The 14,626-nt window shown below is 47.3% G+C and overlaps 1 protein-coding gene across 1 annotated transcript in view; it reads right to left on the bottom strand.

Annotated features, from left to right (window-relative positions):
- Nucleotides 1–4,291: 4,291 nt before the first annotated feature.
- Nucleotides 4,292–14,626, bottom strand: part of LSG1 (large 60S subunit nuclear export GTPase 1) — a 66,331-nt gene continuing 55,996 nt past the window's right edge. Inside the window, exons 4-13 of the mRNA XM_009320411.1 lie at nt 14,359–14,445; nt 12,173–12,233; nt 11,274–11,450; nt 9,588–10,013; nt 9,179–9,280; nt 8,203–8,346; nt 7,765–7,888; nt 7,047–7,126; nt 6,208–6,381; nt 4,292–4,848 (exon numbers count right to left, since the gene is read on the bottom strand). Of these exons, the coding sequence (XP_009318686.1) occupies nt 4,669–4,848; nt 6,208–6,381; nt 7,047–7,126; nt 7,765–7,888; nt 8,203–8,346; nt 9,179–9,280; nt 9,588–10,013; nt 11,274–11,450; nt 12,173–12,233; nt 14,359–14,445 (1,555 nt within the window). The 3' untranslated portion in view covers nt 4,292–4,668. The remainder of the gene's footprint in view (nt 4,849–6,207; nt 6,382–7,046; nt 7,127–7,764; nt 7,889–8,202; nt 8,347–9,178; nt 9,281–9,587; nt 10,014–11,273; nt 11,451–12,172; nt 12,234–14,358; nt 14,446–14,626) is intronic.

Here is a 14,626-nt window from a genome sequence, read left to right as displayed (position 1 = left end):
GGGCCATAAGGGCAGCCGTGCAAGGCAGACACTTACTGCTCTGGAGAATGTGGGGATCCTGGCCGTGAAGACAATGAGGACACAGAGCAGCCCCAGGACAAACCCCAGTGTTTCCCTGTTGTCCTGAGGGAGGGAGCAGAAACAGGGAAGGCAGGGGAACCCCTTCATCACAGCCCACCCGGAGAGCGTCCAGCGCACACCACCCAGCAGGAGCCCAGTCCCCACCAGCTACTCCAGGCCCCCCCAATGATGCCAACGACTTCACCCCCCTCCTGCCAGACCAGAAGTGCCATGGTGTGCAGGGGCTGTCTCTCCCAGCCCCCACCCCCTAGGGTGCAGGGGCTGGGGTGGGTCCTGGAGGACCACAAAGCACCCCTGGACCAGCCTGGGGCACCCCAGGGACAGGAAGCCCTGAGAAGCAGAGACACCAGCTTGGGCAGTGCCAAGGGTGCTGAAGGGGAAAATACAACCGAACCCACTGGTGCTCAGAGCCTGGCAGCTGCCTGTGCTCTCCCAGGCTCTGCCCGCTGCCCACCCAACCCTGGGGGGGACGAGGAAAGGGCAGCTCACCTCAAACACCGCCCCAAGCAGCCTCTGCCGGGCTCCCTGGAGCTGCTCCCAGGAGGGCCGGGGACTGGGTGCCAGCAGAGACCTGCCAGCCCCCACGGACAGGGGCAAGGTGAGGGCGAGCAGGCCGTCCCACAGCCACTGCCACCTCCCTCACCGGCAGGGTGGACCTGCATGGGATATGGGCTCACTTTCAGCACGTCATCCTCAGGGACAGGTTTTGCCCCATCCCACCCTCATGGGCTGCGCTGGGTCCCCCACTCCTCGCCCATCCCAGGAGCCACCGAGCCACCCCCTGCTCGCCCAGGGTGCCACTCCGCTACCCCAGGTGCTACCGTCCCCAGGGTGCCCATGCCAGGCTGCCCAGCTGGGGGCACACAGTACTCCTCAAAGCCCTCAGCTCGGAGCTGGCTGCCGCTGACCTGCACCGATGGCAGGAGGGGCACCTCTACACAAACCTGCCGTCTTCTGGGACTCAGGTGGGCACGGGGGAAAGAGGATGAGCAGGAAGCAGGTGATGTCAGCCACAGCCATGTAGGCGCCTGTGAGGGTCTGGGGAGAGACATGATGGCACAGGGAGGCTGAACCTCCCCGAAATGCAATACCTCAGGCAGCAGGACACAGCTCCCTACGTGAGGGGCTGCGTTTGCCGTGCCATCTTGAGCCAAGCTGCCAAAATCCTCCCCCCTCCAGGCCCAGCAGCCCGGGGCAGCAGAGCAGCACCTCCAGCTGCAGCGGAGGCTGGGCAGGGTGCAGGGGGGTGTCCCCACCCTGCCACATGGAGCCTTGCCTACCTGGATGCCCAGCTGGCTGGTGAGCAGCACCCTGACTGTGTTGCAGATGTGGCCCAGAAAGCCGTACAGGAGGCAGAGGAGGGACGCCTGCCGCCGGCCCTGCCCCAGGCACCCGCAGGACAGCCTAGGGCAGAGGAACAGGCTGCTCCAGCCACGCGCGGTGCTGCGGGATGTCGGAGTAGAGCAACCGGATTTCCTCCCGCAGCCCAGCCCAGCCCAGCCCAGCCCCGGGGAGTTAAGAGCGAGCGGGTGGCGATCCAGCACAGCACGGCCAGCATCCAGAGCCCCCAAGACACGCAGCCTGGCTCCCTAGTCAGGCAAGCTGCTGGCCAGGCGGCAGAGCCGCTCTGCCCTGTGGCCAGCGTCCCCTGCATGGCTGGCTCCGAGTACCCCTGGGCAGGGAGTGCCACCACAGGCTGCCAGCACTGCCCCACAGGCATAGCACCCAGCACCACCCTCCGCCCACAGTACAGCACCCAGCAGCTCCCCCAGGGTAGAAAGCGCCACGTGCTGCTGGGAGCAGACTCCAGGCCAGGCTAGGGCTCCCTAAACTGGGCAGAAGGGACGTGGAGGGGAATGGCAGCTCCAGCTCCTGCCCTGCAGGGAGGAGAGTTGTACTTCACGATGCAAGCACAAAATATTGTAAAAGGGAAGTTCAGCTTCAAACTGGCTCTGCGCTTCTGCTGCAGCAGGTAACGACATCAGCCAGGAAAATGAACTGCTTGCATTATAAAGCAAAGCCCCCTAAAAGGGGAGGCAGACCGCTGGGGTGCTGAAAGAGCACCAGTCTGTTCGTTGGGATCCGCGGCCGGTTGCAGCCCGCACGCTCCCTCTACATGCGCAAGGTGCTGTAAGAAAACAGCACTCAAAAATGGACACTTGCCTTCTGTGGGAAGCCACGGGAGCAGCAGAGAGAGGCTCATTCAGCAGGTGGCCAGGGCGAAGCACAGCGTCTCCTTTGTGCAGGCTCCTGACAACAGAGCAGTCCCCACATTGCCTCACGCCTGCCAGCTGCTTGTATGCGCTGTATTGAGCTGTCAACACGGCCCGGCTGGCGTTCCCCGGGAAGGCTGGGGCAGGGCGGACGCAGTTCAGCAACAGACCAAACCACCACAGGAAAGCATTAATTTAACCACGATCCTCACCTATTACCTAGTTTGCCCACTGCTCAATAGCAGCATAAAATATTAACAAGCCTTTAGGTCCACAACTCTTGTTTATGGTCCTCCTTCTAGCGAGGCAAGAGTCCTTTAGTGCAGCAAAGAGCAGTTTGCATTTAACACACCTGAGCAAACATATTTGCTCAGTCGTATTTACATTATCCTCCATCCACTCACGCAAACACTGCAAGTGGTTTGGCACATCTTGTGGCCAAAGGTTTCTGTGAGCAACAAGCAGAGTCGTCCCAAGCCTCAGGCCCTGGGGATTGCTGTTATTCACCAGATTTGGAAGGGTCTACACTAGGACACAGCCGGTCCAGCAAGGAGGCTCATGGAGACCCAGCTGGCAAGAAAGGGCTGAGAACACAAGAGAAGAAAACTCAGGTACGTGCAACAAGAACAAAGAATTCAATGCTTGAAGGAGAGAAATAGCATAGAAAAAATACTTTAAAACTTCAATAAAGGATACTCCGACTTCAGTTTGACAGGTAATTTGACAGATAATAGCTTCACACAAGATGGGACAAAAAGAAATGGGCATTTCTGAGCAATCAGGTCCCTAAAGTATTATAAGGGACAAAAGCAGAAACCATCCCTCCAAGGAGGGTGGGGAAGTCTCATCAGAGACTGATTTGGCTAGGGCACCACCTCTTCAGGAAACCAAGGCAAAAATCACCTTCTCCAGGAGAACCAGATTAAATAGTCTCTCCTGAGAATCTACTTTCCATTATGGTACACTGACTTAAAATACCATTGACCGTATTCATTCAGTATAATCATGCTTTAGTTTTACAAGTGCCAGGGAAATATCTTCCCTCCAGTGATGTAATTAAGAACTTGAGAGCAGGGACTCCAGGGGAAGCAGGAGCCAAGGTGAGAGCTCTGCTGTCAGGGGACCCTCCGCATACACAGTGCAAATTGACTGTACAGGACAAGCACGCAAAGGGTCACAAAGCCAAAACCAGCTTGGTTGCACACCCCACGTCTGCTGTGGCTTTGCTCAGCAGTTGCTTTCATCTCTCCATCCACACTTAAGGCCTGAAAAGTACAAAATTACAAGACTGTAGTCCCTTTTATTAGTATCAGAGACCAGCATCATCTGTTACTCTGCTTCACCACCTAAAAACAAAGCACAACTTGTCTTTGCGAGCCTTTCCAGTCCTATCATTACTCCCTGTGCTGGACTAGGAATGAAGAGCACTGACAAAGTGCGCAAACATTTTCTCAGCAGGGCAACCAAGGAGTAAATCTCACTTAAGTCTGACCCCAGTAAGTACAGTCTTTTTAGCGTCCAATACTAATGTACGCATTAAAATCTGCTATTATGACACTTCTGCAACTAGGTCAATGCCTAACAGGTCAGTGAGACAGAACATGACGCCATATAGGAAGTAAAATCTCAAATATATTTAAAGGCAAATTAGCACCAGATTTTTGGCCAGTCACACGAAGCTAATGTTTTAAAATACCAACAGCAAGTCACACAGAAAAACAACTGATACCAGCTCAGCGTAAAGGACATAAAAGCAGCATTTTCCTTGCATGGCCTGCTGTGCTCTGCCCTAAGCTGAGACATAGGGAGTGGTTTCAGTACCGGATTCCACAGAATAGGGCTGGTACAGCAGAGAAGGAAGAGGGCAATAAAGATCCTTTTACCTCATTTTTCAACACACGAAAGTGTTCTGTCAAATCAACAAACAAGCATTAAAAAAAAAAGAGGAGATGAGCAATAGCGTCTCAAAATGTAACAAACCATCACTCATTGAGATTCAACTCTTTAAATATTTTAGTCAGTTTTACAGGGCTTGCTTTGATCCCAACAGCTATAAAATACATCCTTTATGGAAGGAAAAAAAAACCCACCACATTCCCGCATGGTTCCATCTGCTCCCATTGAAAGGATGTTTCAGCAGCAGTCAAACGTCTGGGCTGGCTTCCAGAGAACACGAACGGCCAGGTCTCTTTTGTTCTCGGAAGGGATGAGCTCCAGCCACGAGCCCACTCTTATCCCTGGCCCAGGCCAATCCATAGGACGGAGCTCCCAGGTGAGCCAGTGATGCCCACTTATTATTAGTGATGCTTTTTTCCCCCCCTCAGTTCAGGCCTGCAGTCCCTAACTCCGGAAAGGCCAGATACCGGTGCCACAGCTAAGCCTCCAAGTGCTTAGTGATCCTGCGAATTTTCTCCTTCTTGTTCCTGTTTCCGTGTTTTTTCCAGGGCTTTCCTACCACATTCCCAGGATTGGGTGTAGTCACAGGCACGAGGCCGCTGCCGGGCCGGTATCCCATTGCAGCCCGGACCCCTCTCATCAGGGCGCGAACGTTCTCCTGGAAGAGAGTCATAATCACCCGTGACCGATAAGAAGATGTTTAACCACAAGGAACTGTGATATGTTACTAAAACCAGACACAGGCAAGCTCAAACCCTACAAGATCTGCTCAGCCCCCAGCTCCAGAGCTGCAGGAAAGGTCACGCCATGCAGCTGAGTCAAAGCCTGCCAGCACGCTCCAGTTCTGTCTGCAGCCACGCCTCGCTGCGCCAGGTCCTTCAGCGTCTACCACTGCGAGCAGAGGGAGAGCGCTGACGAGACACGGAGCTCCGACAGACATTAGCTACGGCACTAGGATTGATTCTCACAGTCTCTGCTTTGCACACAACAGATTGTCTTTGCAAATAAATCTGGCGTCTGTGAAAGCCAGAGACGAAAATAGCTTGCTCAAGTCTGGAGTGTGGGTAGCGGTGCCGGGGCTCACAGCTCCCGCCAGCACTTTGGGCAGCCAGAGGAAGAGTCTGGTAATCCCAAAAATTCTTTGCAGGTCGTCGTTTTCCGAAACAGCTCACTGTTTTTTGAAAAGAGCCCGAGTTCTTGTTTTCAAAATGCATGACCATCTTTAGCTCTGCTGAAACAAATACTCTTCATATCCAGCTAACCAAACAGAATGGATCATGCTATCTATGACCCATCCTCTTCACTGCTAAACACCCTGCTCTGATCTTTGTCAGGTATGCAGACTCAATCAGTTATGGATTTGATATTTCATTACAACTCATTAATAAATTTTTTCAGTAATGTAGGGACAAAACAGATCCCTGTGGGACCTAACAAGAAGCATACAAGTTAACAGAAATTCCCATTTTCCACTTCATTTTGCGATTTCTCAATTAGATTTTAAATCCGTTTGTGTTCTTTTCATCTGATTTCAGGTTCTGAGTCAAAACAACCATGTAGTACCAAATCAGTTGTCTTAAAGAAGCTTATCACGTCCCCTAAATACATCATCTCAAGAAAGGAAAGTTAGTTTGAAGGACCTGTTAGTCCAAAACCACGTTCCAGGTCAGTTGCTGTGTCACGCCACCCTCCTTCCTTGTCTTTCTTCCCAGTCACTCCCGTTTGCTCAAGATGGACATTAGGCCCATAATGACAAGGGTCACCCCACTGACCTTTTAAAAGTCAACTGTGCACACCTCGTTAGCTATCTTTCAGTCACCTAGGACATTCCCAGCGATTTATGGGATAATAAGAAGCACAGAGAGCTCTTGGGCAGAGATTACATGCAGATCCCACAGCACCTAACACCATTAACTCAACCCAGCACCCCTCCATCCTCAAAGCTATTTTTCCCAGTAACTATGACACACCAGTGCTGCAGTAAAAACTCCTAGAATAAACCTCCTCCAGAATTTACCTGGTGGAAAAATGTTTTGTCCACCACATTTTCGATTTGTTTTGCTTTGGTATTCTTCTCAGGCTTCACCTGTCCACTGGCCTGCAGAGTTCTGCTCTGTGGGCATCTTTGATGCTGGTGCTGAAAATCGTTTGGGTCAATGCCAGGAGGTGGATGGCAATATAACAGCTTCCCCTGTGAGAGCAACGGGATACAGATATTACCAGAAAACCTCAGAGCGAGACCCAGAAAGGAAAGAAAACTGCTCCAAACCTAAGAAGGGCCCTGGACTTCCAGGGCCTCACACTGGCAGACTAACTATCAGTACACTTTATTTCTCCTCACAGGCAACAACTGGCTCAACTTCTAAGTTAAAGTACTGTTCCACCTCTACTTCAAAGCACCATTTCCAGCTGCAGTGTCCAGCTGCAAACAATAGAGTGCAAAACTCTCAGGAGTACTGGAGGATCCTATTAAGAAATACTCAACAATAAGTTGCTGAGAGGTGCTGTAGAAGCATGCAGTATTACAACACACGGAACTACGGCCCCTAGTGCCAAATACTAGTCCAACTATACAATACGGGTTCGTTTCCTGAATATCTGCTGCCTATTTTAGAGATATGATAATTTATTTAGCTAGCACCATATTTTTAAGCAATCATTTTTTGAGATTAAGCAGCTTGAGAAATTGCATTTATTCTTTTAAACATAAAAATAGCCCGATTTAAAGAGTATTTTGATATATGGTGATTTTATCCAGAGAGATAGAATTCACTTTATTGTGCTCCTTCACGCTCCAGCAGAACCTTCAATTCACCTCCTAGCAGGAAAGAAAATACAGATGTAGGAAGCACTTACGTTGACATAGTCTTTTAACACATATCGAGCTGATCTCGGCTGGTCTGGCTGTCCATGAGCTGTCATAAAGCCTCTCATATCTGGAAGACAAATCCAAAGTACATTCTGTGTCAGTACAACAGGAGAATTAATACACTCTTCTCTACTGCCTAACTGCACATTTGTATCCGTTCTCAAAAAACTCCCTTAGAAAGAGGCTTCTTTTGAGGAAAGCAGGGAAAATAGGGAACATTGCTTGACTGTAGAGGTATTGCAAGAAGCAGCCTAACCTGAAAGGAATGATGAGAGCTGACATCTCCCTGCCACCAGAAAACCTGCTATTTTTTTGTTTTAAGGCCAGAGAAGATTAACTGCATCAGAGAATCAGACAAGGGAGATAAACCTTCACTGCATTCTTCAAAGTCTAATTCAAGACACAATTGGTGGGAGGTATCTAAAAGGATGAGAGCACCACACAACACAGACTGGCAGGGCATTTCACCAACATCCTCAGCACAATCACTACATCTGTCGGATGAAACTGGCAAAGCACCATTGCAACAAACGCATGGGATTAGCTGTTGACAAAGGCCCTTCCTGACAGGAGGGCAAGTCCTAATGGGGAGGTTCAATGCATGAGAAACCTGGGTTGGGCCTAACTTTAAAAAATTCTCCTAAGGCCGTGTTCAGAACCATGCAGACAGCGTAGGTGATAGGTTTTAAAGGGATCGTCACTCACATCCGTATGCTGTTAGCAGCTCTTCAGCTGTTGGCTTTCGATCTGGATCCTCATCTTCCCTCGGCCTTATGATATTTATTCCATAGGTTGCTTCCAAAATGTTTCGTGGGATATGCTGGCAAACGTAAGCTAGTGAAGGAAACCACCTGGTGATTTTCAGCTACACAAGTAATCTTGCCCTAGTCACTCTAAGAGCACGCATTAAGAATGACTTTTGGATTTTGTCGCAAACCAGAAAAATGAGGCAAGTCTGACAAGACGACAAGCTTGAAGTGAGATGGGGAAAGACCAACACAGCAGGGCTGTTTTATCCAATGCATGTCCCCACCACCCTCAACGCATGAGCACGTGTGCCCCTAGCAGGGCTGGAACATGCTACATTGCATACTCCAGATCCAACGCTTGCAGTCACTCTCACAACCCCCATGCAAAGGATATTAGAGAAATGGGTGGGACATGGTCCCTCATCTGGTCTATAGGCAGAATTCCAGAACAAATCATTTCTGCCTTGGTAGAGATGAAAGATGGCATCACCAGACCAGGGCAATCACACAGGCACAGGCCAGGCTCCACATACAGGGTCTACACAACAAATAACCAATGAGTTCACCAAGGTAAGCCAGTGTCCATGGAGGAAAAAGTAACAACAAAAAAAAAAATCAAATGCATAAATGGAACAAGGATGCAAACGAGAATAAGCAGAAATTCTACTAACACAGACATCTGCCCTGCTGGCCCCAGCCAATGAATTAAGGAAATCTGATGTGGGAGACAGCAGCCCTTCCAAGGTTCATAAATAAGGTGTCCAGATGGGGGCAGCAACATCTTCAGCTCTCCGATCTGATGGGAGAGGAGAAAGAACTCCAGAAACCTTTAACTATGTTGGACCTTTTGAATCAGGCAGGAGATTGAACAAGTACAAATCCCACAATGCTCATTACAGCATTGGAGTTGCTACCTCAAAATTAAGAGCTTGATCAATATGAAAACGGCAGCATAACTAGACTTATTCACAGCAAAAACTGCTGACAAGAAGAACGGTTTCAAAGCTTGACCTTAAGCTATTCAGAAGAGCACTCACTTTTCAGAGGTTCTCTCCTCATGACTGGTGTTGAAAAAAGAAGGGCCAAGCTACTTAAATAAAAACAGGAGATGGAAAATATCTCCCGTTGCACAGCAGCTCTCATGACTGACTCTCAAACTGCAGCAAGAGTTTGGAAGCAAGAACTATAGTTCCAGAATTACATATATCAAGCCCATCCCTCTCCAACCTAAACTCCGCTGGGCAGAGTTCAGGTTGGCAAACAGAGCTTTCAGTAAGTCCACTTGGTTACAACTAGTTCGTAATGAAGCTCTCTTCCACTGGGGAAAAAAATAAAGAGATGAAAAGATCAACGCTCTTTGTCAGCAATACCTGAAAGTGTTTTGTACGGCCTGGTGTAGCAGACACTGACACCTTCTTATTTCCAAGGATTGTGTTGATGGTCGAACTTTTGCCAACGTTGGGGTAACCCACCTAGATGACAAAGAAGTGGAACGGTAACAGTGATATCAGGCAGGGCGATGCCAGAAGACTCTGGCAGAGCTCTGACACAAAAGTACTTTAATAAAACGTACTAAAAAAATTAAGGCAAGCAGTGGGGAACACTGAGCTCCAGGAACTTCAGAATTAATATTTGGACAAAACCCTCCGTGATTTGTGCTTGCTAGGTTTTTTTAACCTTATAGGAAGCCAGGCTACAGGATGAATTTTTCCCGTGGAAGGCATATGGAATTAAAATTTAGATTAAGCAAGTTCCATTTAAGCACAAAGTCCAACTCACCAGCCCAACATTTACTTCCCCATCCTTCACCCTTGGTCCACTGTGCATGGTTTTGAATATCTCCAGCAGCTCGTTTCTCTGTACCAGGTGGCTAAAGTTCCTGATGTTCCTGTTCTGCTCCTGCACTACAGGCTGCACTGCAGCACCATCAGTCCTGCTTTCCATCCTCTCTGGGGCAACAGCATTTACTTTGTCCCCGCCTTCATCTTCAGAACAGGTTTGCCAGGCCTCCTCTTCATCATCTTCACAGTCTTCATATTCATCACTACTGTCATCGTCACTAACCAGAACTTGATTTACCGTTTGCAAAGCATTGCCTGTGGATGTGCTTTCTGCGCTATCTTGTGCTGTCTCGTCGTCTTCTTGACTGGAGCTTTCATCCTCGGAATCACTCGGGTCCTCTGCTACATCTTCAGTGTCTAGTTCCTGTGTGAACAGTATTTCATAGGTGAAATGTAAAGACAACATAAAGTCTTGCTGTTGACTGCAGTTGCTGCAGCGCAGTCAACTGTGTTTTCATCAGCCAGATCCCAAGGACTGACAATTCACTGCTTACATCACACAGGGTTTTTTAGGGGTCTTAAGTAGGAGGTAGAAACAACTGGCCCGTTTTAGGAGAATGACAAAAGTATTCCAAGAGGGACTGTTAGCTTCATTGTGAAGTCGTTAGAGGTTTCTCTCCAGAAGCACAACTCTGCGCACAGCAGCAGCAGCATCCAGCAAATATTTTTTTTAAGTTATCAAGTGTTCCTAGCAATAGGAATGAATGTACATTTTTCAAAATGTTCAGAACACAAAGCCATTTTGTTTCAGGTCTAAATATGTCATTAAAATAATTTCAACCTGTCTTGTTTACAGTCCAACTCTACATTTCTTCCCTGCAAACAGTTCACATTCAAAAAGACAGACCTTTTCATAACAACAGTATTTTGACCTTTCTTTCTAAAAAAAGAAAACAGAACTGACACTTTCACACAAAGTCTTGATTTTAAATCAATCTGTAAAAACATTTTATCCAAGGACTAGGTAAACCAGCTGAATGGAGTAGGTATTTCTGGAAGGAGATACAGGATGTTCCATAGCTGAATAGCGATGGCTGTAACAGATGAACGCAGTAAAACCTGAAAGCGGCATCTATTGATAACACATAGCTTGGGGCAGCAGCACAGTTTGTTCCACTGGACAAAGAAAGGCTCTCAGGTACTTCAGGTTCTCTAAGAAACACCTCCCTGCTGGGAGAGAAAAATCCTCTGTACAGATAACCACATCCCTCACAGCATCCCTCTTGGAAAGGATTCCAATTCTGCCAATGAGTTAAGAGTTTGCAAACAGATCTACAAGGGCTGTTTCTGTAGCTATTCATCAGTAGCCTTAAGGAACAAATTTACATTCTAGTTCAGTATTATGTATCATGTCATTAACCTTTGAAAGAGAAATTGCAAGCACTATGAACAGCGACCGAACGGCGTACCACTTTGATTCAGAGACAAAAGTGAGGAGAGTAAAACGGTGAACAATCATTAAAATGCTGTTTGGCAGCTGCATAGGTCCTTAGAATAATCCTTCCTTGAGACAAGCACTGTGCCTTCCCTAGAAAGGTGCTCAGGTACATCACAAGCATAACTCCAAAGCAATTTACTGGAGGCAGTGAGCACATACCCGGTTGGAACTGGTCATCTACAGTACCTTTGCTTCTCCGGATAGCCGTTTGCACTCTGCCAAAGCTGACCAGAACACCACCTTAACACCCTCTTTCTCAAAGAACTGTGCCCAAGCTGCCCGCTGCTCCTCACTCAGCAAATCTGCTTTGTTTATCAGGATCATGTTCTCCTTGTCATTGCTGACTTCCTTAACGTAACTTTCCTGAAGAAAACAAGAGAAGGATCAGTTCCTACTCCGGTTTGGACTCCTCCTCCCCCCAAGGTGATATAAGAGCAGCAAGACAAGTTATCCCATCCAGCTTCACACGAGTGCAGCTAAGCTTACCGTTCCCTGGGCTAGATGGAACTGGTGTTTAGCAGACAGCTACAAGAAAAAATTGGAGCACGCAACTACTGCAATACAGGTTGTTTCTGGCCACGTGTGCAAACACCTTTCTGCTTAGAGCTACAACAAGATATTAATCAGCATCTCACAGCAGGAACTCCTAAGATCAACTATTTGAGCAATTTCATATCTCATTGATGCACAGTGTTCTACAGTCTATCATTACAAAGCTGTCTCTTCAACAGCTCTTGTTCCTTCGCTCTCAGCACAGTAATCCTCATCCAATTTTATTCCACTATGCTTTTAAACAGAACAATTCCTTTAAGTGCAGACACTTCTAGTGGGTAATAAGGAACAATGTAATATCTGCAATATAACATCTGCAGAACTGCCTCTAAATCCACAACACTGTGTGAAATACCAAAACACACTGAAGAAAAGTAATTCCATGCCAGAAGTCTTGCATAAATAAATAAGATATCCAGTTAGCCACAACAGCAGAACAGCTTCAAGGTGGCTAAATGCGTTAAACAAAAAAGAAACCATATAAACTCTAAGAAATAAAGTGAAGACAACATTCAAGAAAGTGGTTTACTTACCAGATCTTGGCATCTAAACAGAAGGGGGTTTCTAGCATCTACTATTTGGACTACAATATCACTGCAAAAATAAAAGAAAGCCCCATAAAGTACTCTTTCTTACCTTGCCTCAAAGAAAGCAGCAAGGCACAGCACATTACTCGCTTTTAGGTTTTGCTTGGAATTTTGATGGGTTTAACTGTATTATCCTGCTAAGTACCTTTACTGAATTAACAAAGCATCTCAGCATCCCACATACCCCAACCGAGCCATTCTTATGCTACAAGCCAGGACTGCTGTACAGTATTTCTGCCTCACTGGGCTAATTCTCCTGTACAGCCGGCAAGGGGAAAAGAAGCACGCACATTTTGCCAATCCATCTACCGTTCAGAATGCTCAGCAGGCGAGAACCAGAGTAGTGGTATTCTATCCTTTAGAATGGTACTAAAAACTGTGATAACACAACTTTGTTTCTGTCTATTCTCATCCCCAAACTGCGGCAAGGTGGCTACAGGGAGCAGAAGAAGTGGTTTTCCTACACAGCAAGGTATTCTGGAACACTGCTGTCCCCTTTGCATGGAGCGAGATGTACGAAGTCTCCCACAAATGACCTGCAGATTCTAAGCATTTGCCATCAGGCATTTTCAGAATCTCCTTTGTGCTCTTCTTGTCACAAAAAGCATAGAACAGTGAAAGAACAGTCAGACTCCAGTAAAACATGTTGCTCCCCCATGCAAGCAAGGCCTTGCAAGCGTGCTTTTAGGAAACATCTTCCAAGTCCATACACCAGGTTGCCACCACACATATGAGCAAGACTCAGTTCTACACGCAAATTAAAGGCACTGGCTTCAGATACCAGAGGCATTCATGCTTCTTTTTTCCAAAAGGAGGGGGAAAATTTAACTACAGCCTTTTCCACTAGAACTTGTCCAGGCAGGTAATTTAAAATACTGGTTGCCACGTGCTGATTCTATTTGTTTGACAGGGATTTCTGTTAACTCAGGACAGCTTCAGAACACCACAGGTTGAATGAAAGAATTTCAAGCCTCACTAGGCAGTTGGTTACACATTTAAAAAAAAAATAAATCAATAAACCCCCAAGGGAGTCATTTAATAAGCTGCATGGGTACAAAGAGGTACTGAACAGTTACAGAAATTCAAAGATCAATGCGAGAGAAAGCTGACACCATGGTACTGCGATGGGATACAGAGAAGTTACTGAATCACGCCACTGGGAGCTAGTTTGAAGCAAACACAAGAAAAAGGCTGACAACAGATCAAATTATCTGGCAAGGTAAGGGACTGGACGACTTTTCCATTCGATTCTGAGACAGCACCCTCACTCTACATAAAATAAAAAGCTCCAACAAGAGCAGAAAGGCGTTACTAACACATTCCAGCCACCTCAAAACACACAATAGACTCACGCTGCCCATCATGATACCCTACAGTGGATGCTCCCGACCCAGCTCTCTGCCGGCCAAAGGCCCAGCAGCACCCAGTACAAAGCCACTTCTGTGAAAGGACCAGCTCACCATGACCTCACTAGTGAAGTATTTTTCAATTTTAGGAAAATCAGATGAGATGATCTCAAACTTAATTACTAGTGAAATTAAATGCCCCAGTTAGATTAACGTAGCAGATAGCACTCCTATTGTATTACAGCTCAGCAGAGCAAACAAAGCTATTTCTGTGATATGACAGGCTGCTGTCTTTTGTGCACTGCTGCAATTTCTCTGCCTGGCAAGGGGCCAAGGACCAAGAGGCTCTTTCTTTCCCAATGTTATTTAGTTGATCTCCCTTGCCTCCTACCCCTGAACGTCAGGCTGCAGCTGTCCGGTTGAGAAAGAGGGAAAAGGGTTAATCTTGGCAAAAGACCTCGAAGACATAGTCTCAAAGGAGGCCTCCCACACAGAGTTACTGGAAGAGGCCAAGAGCAGCAGCATCTGAAGAATCATCAGAGACACGCAGCGAACCTCCTGCAGAATCGCAGTGCTGCGAGCTAGCGTGCACCACTAGGCAGCTGCCCTTCTTTCACGTCACATTTTGATCACTTCAAAACAAAACCACTTCAGTGCTGATAATAAAACATTACTAACTGTAATTGTTTTTCCTGTGCTCAGACACTTCAGGCTTGACTCAAAAGCTTCAATTCAGGAAAACACATTAAACATTACTTTTAAAGAGCGGACAATTGTATACTTTACCTTCTTTCAATGACTCTCCAAAGCTGACGCCAAAATTCCAAGTTCCGTTCAAATGGGGTTAGAATTAACTTTTTTTCTTCCTCAAGGCTAAGGCAAAACAGAAAAGAGACATCATATCAGGCCCATGTCAGGCAATAAGCACACCACCGTTCTTCCTTAGATCCAGGAGACTTTAGTTACAGAGAGCGCTATCAAATCAGGCTCATATAGTAGGTACTATTTCTGCTAGTTCTGCAAATAGATCAAGCGCCTGGGTAAACTGGTGTCA

The sequence above is a fragment of the Pygoscelis adeliae genome, unplaced genomic scaffold (assembly GCF_000699105.1).
Source record: "Pygoscelis adeliae isolate BGI_AS28 unplaced genomic scaffold, ASM69910v1 Scaffold413, whole genome shotgun sequence".
NCBI classification, from domain to species: Eukaryota; Metazoa; Chordata; class Aves; order Sphenisciformes; family Spheniscidae; genus Pygoscelis; species Pygoscelis adeliae.
This window is presented reverse-complemented; position numbering and strand designations above follow the sequence as displayed.